Source organism: Aphelocoma coerulescens, assembly GCF_041296385.1.
Source record: "Aphelocoma coerulescens isolate FSJ_1873_10779 chromosome Z unlocalized genomic scaffold, UR_Acoe_1.0 ChrZ, whole genome shotgun sequence".
NCBI classification, from domain to species: Eukaryota; Metazoa; Chordata; class Aves; order Passeriformes; family Corvidae; genus Aphelocoma; species Aphelocoma coerulescens.
The window spans coordinates 15,892,292-15,906,218 of record NW_027184085.1 but is presented as its reverse complement, the minus strand read 5'-3'; the positions used below and the strand labels follow the sequence as shown (position 1 = coordinate 15,906,218).

Below are 13,927 nucleotides of genomic sequence, written 5' to 3'. Positions count from 1 at the left end.
AGTATCATAACAATATTTGGATGGTATTGTAAGTAAACCACTTCATTGTTTAGGCAGTGCAGAGTTTTTCTAAAGGCATTCTCTTAATCTGAAAAGTTAGCCAAGTTACTTATGAAACACAGATGGCAATACTGTTATTCCAGAACAAAAGATAGCATTTCTTTTACGTAGTTGAATTCTGCCCCCAGTAGACACATACGCTGTGGCCTAACATACATACATATTCTGATCCGGCGTGTGTCCCGGACCGAAAAACACACGGACCCTAGGGCATGTAACCAATCTTTCCCATGAATTCCATGCCACAGTAGCAGTAGCAAGCAGTTATTGTGTCTTCTTTATTTAGAGCCGGGTAAGCTCCAAAGCACAGGAAAAACAAATTTCAAACCCCACAGTACTGGAGGACATGGAATTCTTGTTTTCTCACCAACCCTATTCACCAGAAATTTGTTGTCAGCAACATGCATGTAGAGACTGCTGTCAAACACATCCAGTCTCTCCAGGTCTTTTTCTTGAAATAGTATTTTAGGAGATCATAATTGCTAAGATATATTTTGATAATTGTTATAACAGTACACAAGGGTAATGGATGAGAAAAGAAGAAAAGAAAAACGAAAAGAAAAAAGAGAAGAAAATGAGAGGAGAAGAGAGGGGAGGGGAGGGGAGGGGAGGGGAGGGGAGGGGAGGGAAGAGGAGAGGAGAGGAGAGGAGAGGAGAGGAGAGGAGAGGAGAGGAGAGGAGAGGAGAGGAGAGGAGAGGAGAGGAGAGGAGAGGAGAGGAGAGGAGAGGAGAGGAGAGGAGAGGAGAGGAGAGGAGAGGAGAGGAGAGGAGAGGAGAGGAGAGGAGAGGAGAGGAGAGGAGAGGAGAGGAGAGGAGAGGAGAGGAGAGGAGAGGAGAGGAGAGGAGAGGAGAGGAGAGGAGAGGAGAGGAGAGGAGAGGAGAGGAGAGGAGAGGAGAGGAGAGGAGAGGAGAGGAGAGGAGAGGAGAGGAGAGGAGAGGAGAGGAGAGGAGAGGAGAGGAGAGGAGAGGAGAGGAGAGGAGAGGAGAGGAGAGGAGAGGAGAGGAGAGGAGAGGAGAGGAGAGGAGAGGAGAGGAGAGGAGAGGAGAGAGAAGAATGCACAGATATTGGAAGAAGAGACTTAGCAAATCAATAAAGTGAGGTGTAGCTGGTATAACCCTCAATCTAGTCAGACATTTAAAAGCTGTTGGATGTATGGGGTTTCATTCTAGGTTACTAAGCAAGTCACAAGGATAGTGGTGATCACACTTTTAGTATGGATGAGTCTTATTGTTCCCTAACATATGAAAGCAAAAAAAAAAAAAAAGTGATAGAAAAGAAATCCTGTACATTTGTATGCCATACTGCAGCTTATAGGATGTAGTACTTATCTACATAATACACTCCATTCTCAAACAAGAGTTTGAGAATGAAATTTAAAATTCAGTTGCTTTATAATCTCAGTTGTCAAAACCATGTTTCTCTGTTTTCAACAGGTCATCTTCCCCAGGTCAAATTACTGTATTTCTTTAAAATAAGGACAAGAAGACAGCAAAGAGCATGTTCTATTCCTGGTCAATAAACATCATTGGCCTTACCTTGTTCAGACTATAAACATATACCTTCCCTTGCTCCTCCTTCTCAGTTCCCATATACATAGGAGCTCCAACAAGAAGAAGGTCTGTATATGAGTCCCTATCAATGTCGACTGTGGTAATAACACCCCCAAAGTATGATCCAATCTGTAGGAAAACATAAAGTGTACATCAGAGACAGAGTCAGCAACATCATGCTACATTTTCTTTTCAGAGACTTCTTGCTTGCAATGACAAATATTAACCATTAGGCAGAAATTTTCTTTACTAGCTAGATTCTTTTGGTCTGTTTGTCTTTGAAGCTTGTTTTCAGTTTTAGCATTTGTTGTCTGATTTTTTTTATTAAGAAGTGGGCTCTTCAACTTTCAACTCTTCTGAGTTTGAAAGTATAAATGGGTAATTTCTACCTCCTATGGGACTTAGGACCTTCTAAGACAGCATTTGAACAAGACTGTCTTGGGGAAGCTAGTTTTCTCTTCAAAAAACGAGTAAAAAAGCTTGGACAAAAGCTCTAAGACAGCTCAGTGCAGACAGTTGCCAAAATTCTCAAGTTGTTATTATTTTCAGAGGAACAAAATCTACATGAAGAGATGGATATATTCATAGACCGGGTACAAGCCATAGGATTTATCTGCTTACATTCACTTCACAGATAAGCAAGATACCCTGCATTTCCTTTACACTTAACAGGAGAAGCAGCCTGTTCTAGTCAAAGATACATCTACTCTCACAGAGATGCTTCAAGTAGTCCAGATGTCTCAAACCTTAAAAAGCACAAAATCACAGAATGGGTCAGGTTGGAAGGGCCCACAGTGGGTCATCTGGTCCAACCTCCCTGCTGAAGCAGGGTCATCCCAGAGCACAGGGCACAGGATTGTGTCCAGATGGTTCTTGAATATCTTCAGTGAGGGAGACTCAAAACCTCTCTGGACAATCTGTTCCAGTGCTTGGTCACCCACACAGTAAAGAATTTCTTCCACATGTTTAGGTGGAACTTCCTGTGCATCAGTTTCTGCCCATTGCCTCTTGTCCTACTGGGAGGACAAGGACACGGAGGATCAGAACCTCCAAGCAGAGCCTGGCCCATCCTCTGGCCCCTCCCTGCAGACAGTGACAGACATGGAGGAGGTGCCCTGTCAGCCACCTCTTCTCAAGGCTGAACAGGCCCAGATCCCTGATAGCTACTTTAGCTCATTGACTCTAAAATGTTTGTTTGATTGATTGATTGATTAACTGACTGATTAGCTGAGTTGCAGACATCAACTATAGGTGAAAATTAGGTAACTTGAATGCTCCTGAAAGAAGCAGCCTGGGGAGATGAGACTAGGCAGGTCTTTCAATTCTCATAAGCATAATATTATCTTAATAATACCATCCTTAATTATGCAATTACATGGGGATTTTTCTTCCTGCAGCAATAGCTCTCAGTGAGCTGCTACTCAGTGTAACAAGCAACTATTCAATATTTCAATCTATCCCAGAAGATGCTCTTGCACGGAACCCTGCTTGTCAAAACTCTTTCCTGACAGTGACATGCTCTTCCACTCAGCAGACAAAGAAAGGCAACAACCACTTTGAAACTGGTGAAGACTTAGCCCTCAAAGACAAAATTTCCAAGGAGCTACTGTACAGTTCACTGTTGCTAATAGTATCAGAGGATCTGCTTAACTTGCTTACAACTCCCAGTTTCGTGTGCTCTTCAAATGAGTTCTCATTTGAATAATTATTTTTAATTCTTCTGCTATATTCCTATAATTATTTTTATTTCTTCTGCTATATTCCTTTTGTATGTTAACTGTGAACGCATACTTACTTGTTCTCCATTTAATCTCTGAATTACTTGCACCTCTTTTCCTTCCATCTTATAAATGATAACTTGCCCAGTGTGATTGTATCGTGGCTGTCCTGCTATGTACAGCACACCTCCAGGTGTCAGTGCTGAATTCACAGTATATCCTAAGAAGCAGAAAGAAGTCAAGATGCCACACAAAGAGAATGCATCAGAAATACTTGCTGTGATTCAGAGCATTTGTAAGGTTTAGTCCATAACTACATGTTTAGCCCTATTCATGGTAGACAGCAATAGTAGTTAATTAAAAGGACTTTTTTTTTGTCTACAGTCTCAGAGTGAGGAGCACCACTGTGTTATTAAACCTGTTCACAGGCTGGTGAGCCATGTTCACTTTGCCGTTCTCACACAGTGTAAGAAATAACTCATGAATATCTGGTTGAAAAGTTACTTTCAGTTGTCACTGGCTCACTGTCCAACTGATGGAGTCTTCAGAAAGTGATTCTGGGGGGCATTTTGAACCTACCTCTGTTTTGCTTAATATTAACAACAATTCAACAACTTTGGTGAAGGAAGACTTAAAAAATATGCAGTGAAATCAGAACTGTGGAAGAGCTGCAAGTATTATGGGAGGATAGGATCTTAATTTGAAAATTACCAAATTGGAGTTATAATAAAAAGCAGCAGGTAAAGGCATTTGGCAATGAAGAAAGTGTACTTAGGGAAAAACATTAAAATATTCTAGCATTGATTCTTCGTCATTGGAATTATGACTTAAATGAGATAACAGAGCAAACAGAACCATGAGGTGTAGAAAGCAAGACCCAGAGGAGAGAGCAAGGCTACTGAAGCTTTTTGGCAGAAAAATAACCTGCCAATATGCAAAACATTATTATAGAAAAAAGATGTTGGTCTTGTTGGTTTTGTCCATTGAGTGACAGAAAAAAGCTTAATTTTAAGCAAATACTTGGACTGAATATTGTGTAAGACTTTTTAACTATCAAGGCATAGAAAAACTTGGTAAGAATACTAGAGGAATCCATGAAATCTTCTTTGAACAGATTTAACATCTCTGTTGGAAAAGTCTAGATATATTTAGGTCTATGTTTGGATTTCCTTTCTGATTGTAGAAGTTGTTATTTATTTTTTTTCAAGAACAAGAAAATCATAGAGTAGACTCTTTCCCAGGCTTCTGGAATATAAGATATTCTGTAAGATACTCATTTTGAATGAGCTTTGAGAGAGGTCTTGTAGCATTTGTTGAAAAGTGTTGTAAGGTGGGCTATTTCTCTTACCTAGATAGGCTGCAAGAGGTTCATTTCTTTCTGAACGCCTGTCACGAAAGGTGTCATTGGTTGGCATTGAAATAACACTGTCCTTCACCATGAGCACCGTGCCATTCCAGTCATATGCTCCAACTGCTCCAAGCATGACCCAATCCTTAAGGAGAGTAAAGCAAAAAGCCTGTTCTCTATGTGAGTCATCTTTAGTCATCCATGGTTCAGGATGTTCACATTTGGATAATTCTTCCTGTATGCTTACACATTTAGCCTTGCTTTTCCTATTATGGTATGGACCCTACAATCATACGGTCATAAAAAGGCTTGGGATGAAATGTTCCAACCCCTCTTGCCATGGGCAGGGATGCCACTAACTAGACCAGCTTGTTTAGAGCCCCATTCAACCTGGCTTTGAACACCTCTAGGGGTGGGGCATCCATAGCTTCTCTGGATAATCTGTTCCAGTGCCTCACTTTGCTCCATGTAAAGAATTTCTTCCTGTCATCTAATCTAAACCTCTGATCCTTTAGTTTAAAACCCTTCTCCCTTGTCCTATTGCTATCTGCCCATGTGAAAAGTCACTGTCCTTCCTTTTTATAAGCCCCCTTTAAGTACTAGAAGGCTGCTGTAAGGTCTTCCTGGAGCCTTCTCTTCTCCAAGCTAAATAATCCCATCTCTCTCAGCCTGTCTTCATAGGATAGGTGGTCCAGCACTCTGGTCATCTTTGTGGCCCTGCTCTGGAACTGTCTTTCAAGTTAAAACATTGCCCCTTGTTCTAACACTAGAGACCTGGTAATAAGTCTTTCTCCATCTTTCTTAACATATTTTTAGGCTAAATTCCTGATAGAAAGTGCTATGGGACCATTAAGTTTAGAGTTCATGTGAAGTATGTGCGTACTCTCTCATGCTTTCATTGTTCATAACTGTTCTTTACATACATTTTACATAAAAGGTAACTGGATTACAGGATGCTCCAAAACTTCCAGCAGCAAAAAAAACTAAACAAAGAATTCTGAAAAACTTATTCCAAATTCATAGAATAACCAGCAAAAACCTACCTTGTAAAATAACTTCTATTTTCAAACAGTTTGTTTACCTGAGAGTAATGAGCACTGAAGCCAGCTTGAGACATTTCCATTTCAAAAGAGGAGGCCTGCTGGTCTGTTGTTGCTATTGAACAGAAAACATTAAGTTTCAAAAATAAATTTGTTTCAATCTGAAAAAGTAACTGAAGAGTGTTACGAAAATGACCATATGATAGTCAAGGATAGCATAATTAACTAATCTATTCAGTGAATATAGTTTGCCATAGATTTTTATAATAAACACAGAAACAAAGACCTGTGTTGAATGCCACTATTAAGTATGGGAATTTCCATTTTAAGATCATGTCTCAGAACTTGTCCAACAAAGTTTCTGGGCTAAAACTGACCAGATTTGAACTCAGGCTGATGGTAAGTATGTTTGGAATGTTTGATTAATATGGTTAAGCCATTTTCCACTTGAGCTAAGTGAACAATAAAACACCAGCCATGTAACCTTGGCCTTGTATTCAAGCAACTAAAGTTTTGTAGGCAGCTGGAGGAACTTTAAATGAAAAACACTTGATGTTTGTACGAACCTTTGCAAAAACAACATAGGAAAATCTCTGCTGTCCAAGATTCATAAGCCTCAGTGAAGTGCTTGGGAATGATAATCCTGCCCAGAAAATTACATGAAGATCTGATTCTCTTAAATGACTTTGCACAAAAAAGGTATCAGGTGATTTTGTACTAGCTTCAGTATCTTGTCAAGTCATCATGTGCTAGTTATTAAAATTTGATGGGCTGTTTTGCTCCTAGGTAAACTTGAAATATCACCAGGGAAGGAAAAGTTCTGCCTTTTCTTCTACTTAAAAGAAAGATAAACAGCCCTTAATAGTCAAGGACTATTTTTCCATTTTAAGTGGCCAAGTAAGGGAACTATATTCTGCATGTTGATTCTTCCTTGAGAGCAAGATATGCTAACGGCAGTAGAGGTGAGCTATGAAATTTGCTCTGATGCTGGTCCAGGAAGAGTTCACAGTTTGCTACCAGCTGAGTGCTGAAGCAAACCTTCAGCTGTGTGAAACTGAGCCGTAGCAAGCCATGGTTGCACAAATTTCAGGCATTTGGACTATTAAACGATACTGAACTTTTGATACTCAGCAACTAAGCCACAGCAGTTGCTCCCTAGGACATGACGTCTGTCCTAATTGTTGTAATTTACAGCCAGTCATAGGAAGGAGACATGATCTCAAACACAAAATGTTTGACTTACAAAGACTATCATGTTTCACAAGATGTAGCTGCTTTTCTAAGTCTGAAAAAAATAATTTTTAGGCATAAAACTCTTAAGCTGCACATCTGCTGATAAACAGTATTTTCATGCAGTAAAGGATGCTTCTTAATGAACTGAGAAAGACAGGATTCTCACAGCCTGAGGCAGAGGACAAAGCTGGTACTGTTGGTGTGTGTAGCTCAAAATGCTGCTTAGATAATGGCTCTTAGCCCAACTTTCCATTCAGTTTCAAGCTGCCAAGCATCTTACAAAGGATATTTTGTGAAAAAACACTTGTGCCTGCCTACGCGTTGGACAAAATATATAATTGCTGTCAAAAGCAATGTCCATGCCATGAGACACAGAGGCATATGAAAAAGATTATGTGTAAAAATCCACTGGCTGTAAAGTAGGAGTTTTTGTTGGATTTGATTTTTCAAATCTCTCTCAATTTTCCTTTGAATTTTTTAAAGAACTAAAACGAAAACAAGAAATATAAGAAAAAAAATCAAGTATACTACTACAGCAAGGAGCAATTTAGATTGAGAATTTAAACAGATTCAGATATCAAATTTCAACAATCAATGTTCTTGTGATGCACAGAAGCTACTATGTACAGACCTAATTAATCTCCAATTAAACACATCCAATAAACTGGCTTGTCACCCAAGAGCTGCATGGTACGGCAGAATTAATCTGCCTGCTACCACCACCAAAAAAATAGATGCATGGACACAGTTGCAAATTCAGGATACAACTGAAAGGCTTTGGGATAGGACAGGAAAGGCCTGAATAATCAGCATATTTGATTTAGTCAGCATCATCTAGCTGCAACCCATTGGAGCAGCTTGACCTTGCTTTGTTTTGACAAAAAGCTAAAATCCCATTTTCAGTTTCTATTGTGATTCTCTTGCAGACAGATTATATGACTTCTGGGACTTAGGTGGAGCAGGAGACATTTCTTGTTTCATATTGCAGGTGCCTTATACAGAAATCTCAGCACCCACGAGTTCCTATAGAAAATCTGCAAACCAAGAAGCCTTTTTGCAGTAATGAAATTAATTAGCTTGTCTGTTATGGTCTGGATGAAGGTTATGTTCCACATTTTTCATTTCAAATACGTATTTTTTGTAATAAAGTCAAGTCAATATAAAATAAAAATTGTAAATAAGGCAAAAAAAATCAAGGCATAAATATCCTAACATTTTGTAAAAAGTTTTTGTTAAATAAAAGGTAACAATATCCAAGAGACACATATTTGTTACAGCATCATTTGCAGAAAATTACAACTGAATTCAAGGAGTACTGCAGAACTTGCTGATACTAAACAGCTACAATATGCTTTATATACCAAGATACTGAAGGACATGAAGAAGATTATTTGTTGTCTCAAGAGCCAACTATCATATAAACATATAAAATTTATACTATTTAATCAAACACTTCGTTTCACCACCATCAACATAAGTAGATTTGTTTGGGTATTTTACTAAGCTACAGAACTTGTTTAATGTTCAAATGCTTTGTATTTTTTTCTTATTATTAGAGGAACGATTTAGTACAGTCAATGGAAGGATTAGAGCTCACTACATAAAGCATTCCTCACCAGCATGGAGTTCAAGCCAGCACAAGTTACTGCACTGCTTGGAGGCTGGGGTTTCATGTGACAGACAGGTACCACCTAATGCCTGATGGCTGCTGACTGATAAAAAGGACAAGGTGGAGTGTGACAAACTGAGACCGTCTCCTCCAGTGGTATCTGGTTGTTCAAAGGGTTGAGCAAGGCACAAAACCTTGACTTTGAGCACAAAGATTTCCAGGAACTCAGTCATGTTTGGTCTTAGGTCCTTCACCTATTTTCATGTTAATTAACTTCTTATTCTATATTCATTATAGCTAATAGATGTAACTAACATTTTATTTTGACAATGAAACACAAATACTTTTCTCACTTTTTTAGAAGTATAAAGGACAAATTGAAGGCCAAGTTTTCAATTCCTGTTTGAACAACTACTTTTCCACTGAAAGTGTATTCTTCCTAGTAAACAATGACTTAAGGAAAGAGCACGCTCTTCAGTGAACTTCAAACTACACAATGAGCCTAAATAGGCTAAAGTTTGAGCTTTAGAGAGGTTAGATTCTCCTCAAATTAATTTGCTGCGAAGCTGAGGAAACCAAATCCTCCAGAAAGTAAAAAGAGAAGAATATATAAATATTTTAATAAACTGTTTATTGCTGAAAATATTTAGTAATAGCTGAAAATGGTAATATTTGATAAAACTAAACAATACACTAAAAGAAACCCCAATCTAAATGCATCTGAGAAACACAACTCCAATATGAAAAAATGAAAATATTTTCTCAATTTTGTACATTCAAGTCAATACTTTCTTTTGTTTCAGCTGTAAACGACACCATTCTAGCTACTTGGAAAGTTGAAGTGTTGAAAACAATAGTCCAAATAGATGGATGTTTTCTTTGTATGACATAAATCCCTTCAGAACTGGCCAGTATAATTTATAACTAATAAACTCTGTCTCCTGTTACTTGAAACAAACAGTGGTTTGGACAGTGTTGCCTCATTTGGATGGAGAATGTAAGCAGACATCATGAGAGAATGACTTTTCTGTGCTAAAATCTGAGTACTGTTAAGCTTCCCAAAGGAAAATTATATCTTGTTAACTCTATACAGCAAGGCCATGCTAACTTGTATAGCAAAGTAATACACTGTAACCTATAACTAACAAAAAAGAGACCCTAAACATTTAGGCAGAAAACCAGATGATTGTGGGGTAATTGGGGTATGATCTGGCAATGTTTTTTACCTAAAAGAGGGCAGCTTCCTATTTACCCCAGTTAAAACAGTTCTGGTTACCCTTTCAGGATATTGTCTCCACAGGCTCTAACTCCTCTGAATATAGTCAAATCTTTTACTACTATTTTGATGTCTATTATAAAATATTTTTATAATCACCATGGAAGAAATACCTGCAGAATGAATTTTATGCAGCACAATGCATTTCAAAGGAGGATAAAAATAGGTGCTCTTCTAGCTGTTTCAGTTGTAATGCAGGCATAAAGTAAAATTTTAAATAATGGCATACCTTCCAGGGCAAATATTCTCTCTCCAAGTGCTTCAACAATGGTTAAAAGAGCTAATTCATCTGAGACATTGAAAAAGTGCTTTTCAGTAGGCTTACTGGCAATTGATTTTATTTCCTCTACAAATTTCTCAGTACTTAAATTTCCTCTGCTGTAGCTGCCAAGAATCTAAAGAGAATAAAAGCAAAACAAAAGTCAAGCATATATTTCCCAACCTGTTTAAAAAGGTTACCATGACGTAGGTTGTCAGAGCATGGTGGAAAATCATCTCTAACCTTAATTTATTCTGTTAAAACCTCACTCAAATTGATTTGAGTCTTTCCCAATGAGAACAGAACTGTATGAGGGCTCAGTTGTTTTTTTGAAAATACCATTTGACAGCAAACAAAGTAACTATGTGGTGTGATATCTGATATCCTCGACTGTACTTTTTACCCCTTCTCCACAAGATTCTAATAATTTATTCTATGATTTGTTGAAGTGGGCCATAATTTAGGAAAAAAAACCAATGAAACGCTTCCCAAACCAGAGTACACAATTACACTGGCTTCTGCATAACCACCAGTTCTTATCATAACATGCTATACATGCCATTAATTACAAGTTGATTAGGCATAGAGTAGTTCATTATTCTGTGAAAATTTGCCCTTTAAATACCTATAACAACAATACTTGCATTCAGTGTTAACAATTTCAACACAATACAAGACTTCAGATATGGTTTGCAGTTTTACCACCACTGCTGTAACAATTCAGGATACCTCAGAAAAAAACACCTCACTTCTCTAATTCCCAGACAAACAGATATTTTTCACATGAAAAAGGGCTCTATACACTAAACTTGATTTGAGAGGGAGACAAAAAACAAATTCCCATGTTCTAGCAGCTCAGACAACTGGAGCAATTCAAATTTAGTTCTAAACAGGGGTTTTATTGCTAAAAATTGTTGCAGTGGCAAGGACAACTTTTTCTTCAGTTATCTCTAATTTTATGAGGAAAACCACTGAAAATTTGTGTGCTGCTGGACTCAACTTTCGTTTTATGTCTTTCTTTAAATTAAGTATAGCATCTTTCTTTAAGTTTAATGGCTTCATAATGCCTTATTTTACCAAAAATAAGATAGCAAAACAAAGAAAAATAGCAATGGAGAGGCAACAAACCAGTGTCCCTTCAAAATTAACAACAAAAAAATCGAAGATCTGTGTATAAAATATACAAGTGTAGGGGAGTATTAACACCAAATCTATAATTAATGCTTTAATATTTCTTGACATGGGTGAACTTCTATTCTCATTCAGCTATTAAGTTTGCTTAACATGAAAATGACAGCTTTAGAACGCAAGCATACAAAACAAACATAATGAACATGCATCTTCTTGATGGTTTACATTTGCTTTTTTTTTTACGTAGGTAATATTTCTATTGAAGTTGCTTAGAATATTGTATTAGTCCATTCTGTTCAATATTGCTTTCAAAAAAATGGATTTGATATAAAACTGTCCCTCAAACTCTTCTTCCTTTTTCTTCACAGAGACGCACACCTGTCATCATCCAGAAGACAGGTAGATTGCTTTTCTTATATGCTATAACATCAGAAAGCAAATTTTTAATGTTTTTTTTCAGATTTTTCCATTTTTCCTCTCTGAAATAATTATATTTCCATAAAGATTCTGAAATGAACTTCTAAAACTGAAATTACATTTAGAAGATAAAACATGCTTTTAAGATTCTGAATTTTCCCATTAAATTTCACTTACAGCAATAGCAAATCTCTGAATGTTTTCATCTTCACAATCATCAATCACTTCTTGTAATCTGTAGTTGTCATGTGATTCCCCATCAGTCACAATAACCATTACTTTTTGTACTCCTCTTCGTGCACCATGAGCCTCAGTAAAAGCTTCTTCCCTAAAGGGACCATAAAGTATTTTGGAGAAAGGCAATGTCAGCATTTAGCACATGCATCATATTTGCATAGCTAAACATAAACTAAAAGATTTTATATTAACTAGGAAGCAGGAAATGGAGATTAGTGTTAGCCATGAACAAATACAAACATCTCCAACTGGAACTTACATGACAGTTCACAGCCAAAGTTTTACAAGCATTCATTCATTATTCACTCACTTGAGAGCAATAGCAGAAAAAATAAAGCTGGACAGTGAAAAACTTTTCCTCTCTATAAATAAACATCTGGCACCTTAAAACAGCTTTTGGCATCTTAAAAAAAGACAAAGCCAACACCCTCTGTTTCCAAAAACCCATGTAGAAAACCCTCACCTATTTCCAGCCTACTGCAGCACTTCAAGTGGTCAAAGTATTTATTCAGCTACCAGCACACCTCTGCATACCTATGTGAATTAACACTGGATATTGGGGATGAGGCAGAGATAGGTTGCAGGTGAGTGGAGACAGGCTGGGGCACCCGGTTGAATTCTACAGTTGCAGATGGGCAGATGAGGTTTTGGGCAGATGTCTACCCAGACTCTGGACCTGACAAGGCAAGACTGATTAGGGCTCTGGAGGAGAAGGAAGGAAGCAGGGCTTCCTCTTTTCAGAAAAGTATCACAGAATTCTAGAACTGGCCACATGAGTGAAAGCTGAAATTTACCACTGAAAACGGCCAACGGGGAATGACTGTGAGAACAGAGGAAGCTTTTGCTGACAGTTTCTGTATATACAAGCCTCCAGCATTTTGTGGTACACGGGGGCTTTCTGAACTAGATGTGGTTTCTAAGTACTTGGCAATTCTCAACTGGCTCTGCTTTCATGAACTTGTTTGGACTTCTCAAGCTTCTACTCGTGTCTCAGGAAAACGTTAATATAGATCAGAATTCAATTGTACACCACATCAACAAAACTTTGGTCAGATAATCAAATTGTTCATCAGAAGGATGTTGCATATTTCACTAAACGTTGTTTCGCTGTTTGGAAAGAGTGAAGGCAATCTTTTGTGGAAAAAATCTTGCTTTTGTGATGGGGAAAATAAAAACCAGAAAAGAAAAAAGATACCAGGACAACATTGTGCAGTTTGCAATTTTTGGAGAGATTTTGCATTTACTGTCCATTCTATGAAAGTCAGATTTCATTTTTCTCATAAAAGAAGCGTTTCTTAATATTGCTCTTGCTGCAACAGATTGTTAATCTCCCAGTGATTGAGAAGCTTCAAAGACTTAGGATATAAAATTTCTAGGCTTTCTGACAAGTGTGGGCTTAACATTGTAATAATCAACTTCAGAATTAAAACAACATTAAAAAATCTATTTTTTTCATTTTTCCTCTGTAAAACTTCATTTTCTTCATCCCTCTACACACACAGTTCCTACCTGCTCTATGTGGACATCAGATATTGTCAGCCTTTTGCTTATGCCTACAACCTTGCTCCATGTCTATTATCTTTTCCTAATTCCTCTATTCATGAGATGGCTGCATTTCAAGAGTCTCATACACAATTGCTCTACGTGCTGGATAGAGTCTGCTTATCCACCTTCCTCCTATATGATGTTTGCTTAGCTGAAATGAAGTCAGATGTTAGCCACTCCATGTTTTTAACACACAAAATCCGAATAACCACCCTGTGTGCTTGTTTCCCCCAGGAAACAGGGGGGCATCATCCTGTGTACGTACCTGGCCGTGTCTATTCCCAGGGCTGTCATGGTTTGCGTGCCACCCCGCTGACGTATTCTTGAGGCTGCAGCCATCACATCTTCCGTTGTTGAGTATGTATTCAGGAAAAATTCATGGACTACAGTCTGTCCATACTGAACAATTCCAACCTGAAACACACAGTTCATGCTAAAAATCAGCTACACTTAAAGAAAATATCACTGTATCTCCTGCGGTGGGATAAATTTCTGTTTGTACC

At 37.9% G+C, this 13,927-nt stretch overlaps 1 protein-coding gene across 1 annotated transcript in view; it reads right to left on the bottom strand.

The window, feature by feature from the left end:
* ITGA1 (integrin subunit alpha 1) overlaps nt 1-13,927 on the bottom strand; it is a 74,926-nt gene that overhangs the window by 22,307 nt on the left and 38,692 nt on the right. The window contains exons 7-13 of the mRNA XM_069002371.1: nt 13,690-13,838; nt 11,820-11,970; nt 10,065-10,230; nt 5,759-5,832; nt 4,678-4,822; nt 3,407-3,549; nt 1,597-1,740 (exon numbers count right to left, since the gene is read on the bottom strand). Coding sequence (XP_068858472.1) covers nt 1,597-1,740; nt 3,407-3,549; nt 4,678-4,822; nt 5,759-5,832; nt 10,065-10,230; nt 11,820-11,970; nt 13,690-13,838 — 972 coding nt within the window. The remainder of the gene's footprint in view (nt 1-1,596; nt 1,741-3,406; nt 3,550-4,677; nt 4,823-5,758; nt 5,833-10,064; nt 10,231-11,819; nt 11,971-13,689; nt 13,839-13,927) is intronic.